Consider the following 4,250-nt stretch of genomic DNA (forward strand, 5'->3'; position numbering starts at 1 on the left):
TTTCCTTGATGAATCATGATCAATCCTTGATCAAATGATGAATGATACTTCAAAATGAGGTTGTTGACAAAAAATCAGGATTTTTGACTATACTTTGACCACAATTGACTTTTTAGGCCAAACTAGTCGACTGTTGACTTTCTGAGCAATTGAGTGGTCAATCCTTGGAATTGAAACCTGAATTTTGTCATGGAGATAGTTTGAAACATCATAAGCCATATGAAATGCATTGGATCCTTTGATTCATTGGTTTTCTTCAGAGAAATCAAAACCCTAGTTTATTGAGCCATTGTTTATGAGGGTGTGTCTTTGGGCATTGCACTTTGGTATGAGCTTGACTAAGAGAAATGGGATGGGCAAATTTTGGGGTATGACAGCAAGAAAGCACTTTATGGGCTAAAACAGGCGCCACGAGCATGGAATACACACATTGATACTTACTTTAAGGAGAATGGTTTTCAGCAATGTCCCTATGAACATGCTCTATATGTGAAGAAGGATAAAGAAAATATATTGCTTGTTGCCCTCTATGTCGACGACCTAATTTTCTTGGGCAACAATGATCACATGATTGAAGAATTCAAAGGCACAATGACACGTGAATTCGAGATGACTGACTAAGGCCTGATGAGTTTCTTTCTTGGTCTAGAAGTTCGACAAGAAGAAACTGGAATCTTTGTCTCACAAGAAAAATATGCTAAAGACATCCTGAAGAGATTTAAAATGGAAGGCTGCAATCCAATCTCGACTCCAATGGAACCCGGAGCCAAGCTTTCAAAATTTAATGGGGGAGAACGTGTCGAAGCAAACAAATTTCGAAGCTTGGTTGGAAGTCTTCGATATCTCACATGCACAAGACCAGATCTTTCGTTGAGTGTTGGAATTATAAGTCGATTTATGGAAGAACCAGTCTACACGCATTGGAAGGCTTTGAAAAGAATTCTTCGTTACGTCCAAGGAACTGTGTCACTTGGAATGTTTTACTCAAGAGCAGAAGATTACAAACTAACTGGCTACTCCGACAGCAATTGGTGTGGAGATATAGACGATCGAAAGAGTACATCAGGATATGTATTTTTCATGGGAAATATAGCTTTCACCTGGCTCTCAAGGAAACAACCAATTGTGACGCTGTCAACATGTGAAGCAGAATACGTGGAAGCATCTTGGTGTCTATGCCATGCAATATGGCTTAGAAGACTATTGAGCGAACTGGAACAAAAACAAGAAAATGCAACAATAGTGCAAGTCGACAACAAATCTGCAATTGAGCTGGCAAAGAATCCAGTGAATCATGAAAGAAGCAAACACATTGATGTTCGCTACCACTTTATTTGAGAACATGTGAAGAATGGAAGACTCGAATTAAAGCATGTGGCTAGCAAGGATCAAGCTGCAGACATCCTTACAAAACCATTATCGAAAGAGCTATTCGACAGATGGAAAAAGATGCTAGGAATGAAGGATCGAAGAAGCATTTAAGTCTATGGGGGATTGTTGGATAAACTTAAATGCTGCATTGGGTAGCAGAAAGGTTAGATTCTCTTGAGTAGTTAAAATTTTACTTCTCCTAGGAAATAATAGTTCATTAAATGCTGTAACTTTTCTCTCTTATCTCTTGATCTCTATATAAAGACCTCATTGTAACATTTCTTAATATATATTGAAAACCATCAATATCAAAGAAGAGGTTTGCTTCCTTCACTTATTTGAATTCTGAAAAGTTCTTAAAGCCTATCTCTTTGTCTATTTCATTGCAGGACTTACACCAACCATAATCAAACTTGAATGAAGTGGATTATTTCATTGAAGGATCATCAAATAGAAAAGAGAGTGGATCATTCCTCATCCTCAAGATAGATAATGGGCTATTTCTCAAAGTCTCTCTCTATTTTGACTTCTCAACCACAAAAAATTAAGTTAAATATAAAGTCATCATCATTGAGCTCACTTTGATATCTCAAATGCATGAGAAGTGAAATTGCACTCAAATTCCTAATTAGTGGTATCATAGGTTAAAGGGAACATACAAGCCAATGATGCATTGGTGCAAAAAATGTGTATTAGAACCTTAGCCAAAGGAATTTCTTTTCATAACAAGAGTTTTAATTTTCGATCTCCAATTTGCAAGGGTGATGTTTCATAAGTTAATTTATCTCTTATTTGCACATCATCCGACTGAATCACATGTAATGGATCAGGAATATACTTACAAAGTTAAGAGACATGAGAGACACTATGTAGATTTAAAAGAGACAGGGGTAAGTAAATTTGTTAGAAGACTTCACTGAATCTTCTAAAAATTTGATAAGGACCAATAAAACGAGAAGTAAGCTTATACAGCTTCAATTCTCAACCAATCCCAGTCACTGGAGTAACTTTTAAGAATACCTTAACTCCTTCCTAAAATTCTAGGGATTTTCTTTGCTTATGAGGGTTACTTTCCTGCCTACTTGTGAGTTTTCACATTTTCCCAAATCTTCTTAACCTTCTCAATAATGTATTGAACTACTTCATGTCCTAACATGATGCTTTCTCCATTTTCGTATCAACACAAGGGCGTCATACATCTTCTATTGTATAACGCTTCAAAAGGTGTCATTCTAATAATACAATGGAAACTATTATAATAGATAAATTCAATCTGTGGTAAATAACTATACCAACTACCTCCTTGCTCTAAAACACATACTCTTAATAGATCTTCCAAGGATTGGATAGTCATTTCTATCTGACTGTCCATCTGCGGATGATAGGTAGAACTCAACTTTATGTTGGTTCCCATAACTTCATGCACTCTTTCCCAAAATATCACTATGAATCTAGGATCTATATCTGAAACTATACTAGATGGAATCCCATGCAATCTCACAATTTCACTAATATAAATCTCATCCAGGTTCTTCAATGACTAAGTGATATTGACTGGGATAAAGTGATCTAATTTGGTTAATCTGTCCATTATAACCCAGATTGAATAAATACCCTTTAGGAGTTATAACCAAAATTACCATGAAATCCATGGAGATACAATCCCACTTCCACTCGGGGATACTTAAAGTGAAAATCCTTTTGGGATTGACTGCTTAATGCAAAATAACATGGAGTTTGTTCAAGCTAGTTTTGGTGCACAAGGGGCACATGTGGAATCCGATGTTCCAAAATGTGGGATGCAACATCTGGTCTTTTACAAAAGACAAATATTATTGTAGTTAATGTTCTAGTTATTATATCTAGCATTTACTCTATTAAAAAGATCTACAAGTTGATGATGAAGATTTGATTTGGATGTACTAGTGTAACATGTTGAACACAATGCTTCAGCATGTATGCAGTGCAACATCTGGCCTTGACAGCAGGTCATATAGATGTTGCTTGGTGCGTGATTCTGATTAGGATTTGATCAGTTTTGTTGCAGTTATTTTAGCAATGGTTTGTTTGATTTATTTGATAGTTGGAGTTTTTCAAATAAGATTTAATTGAGATTTGAATTTGAATTTGAAACAAATCATATCTTTTTGTTGGAGATATTTGAGCATAGGATCATATCCAATAGATTTCTACTATTTTCTGGAGGCAATCAAATCATATATCCAAAGGATAAAAGCTCTGAAGAAATTTCTATATAAGGAGGCTCACTCTCACTCTTGAGACATGGATTTTGTGTGCAAAGACTAGGTTCTTTGTTTTAGGGTTTGAGTCTTTGTAACTTGCAGTCCATGCTAATTCCATAATAAGGGTTAGGGTCGAATCTTTATGTATACCATTCTATGTTTCAGTACCTTGGCATAGTTGTTGGGTTGTCTTAGTTGAGTTAAAACATTCAACATTCAATAGGGTTGTTTTTGAAGTTGATCACTTGGGATTAGTGATTGAGAGGAAGTGAGATGGATTCTCATATTTAGGGGGAGTCCTAAATTAAAAGTCATTGGGAAGTGTTAGGAATAGGAATTGAACAACATGAGCTTGTTGTTCCAATAAGACTAATTGTACTAAGATACTAATAGTGATTTTTCTTTCTTGGGTACAGTTCCCTCCAGACATAGGTGTAGTTTCACTGAATTGGGTTACCAATATCTGGTGTTATTTATTTCTTTTACATTGACTCTGTTTTGTTATCCATATGTGTATTAAGCCTGGTTTAACTTGTTGGATCACTTGTTCCAACATCGTGTTCTACATCTTTCTCCTCAAGAGCAGAACTTTAATTGGCATTAGAGAAGGCACCTCGTTCTATTTGGGAGAGCTCC

General features: G+C 35.8%; 1 protein-coding gene across 1 annotated transcript; it reads left to right on the forward strand.

Moving 5' to 3' along the window:
• The first annotated feature begins 723 nt into the window (after positions 1-723).
• LOC131642944 (secreted RxLR effector protein 161-like) lies at positions 724-1,338 on the forward strand. The gene has a single exon (XM_058913103.1). It carries the CDS (start codon positions 724-726, stop codon positions 1,336-1,338), a length of 615 nt encoding a protein of 204 aa, XP_058769086.1.
• The last annotated feature ends 2,912 nt before the right edge of the window (positions 1,339-4,250 follow it).

Source organism: Vicia villosa, unplaced genomic scaffold (genome assembly GCF_029867415.1).
Source record: "Vicia villosa cultivar HV-30 ecotype Madison, WI unplaced genomic scaffold, Vvil1.0 ctg.006175F_1_1, whole genome shotgun sequence".
Classification (NCBI taxonomy): domain Eukaryota; kingdom Viridiplantae; phylum Streptophyta; class Magnoliopsida; order Fabales; family Fabaceae; genus Vicia; species Vicia villosa.

Excerpts from the sequence above, each read along its gene's own strand:
- LOC131642944 (XM_058913103.1), top strand. The coding sequence starts at position 724 with ATGGAAGGCTGCAATCCAATCTCGACTCCAATGGAACCCGGAGCCAAG.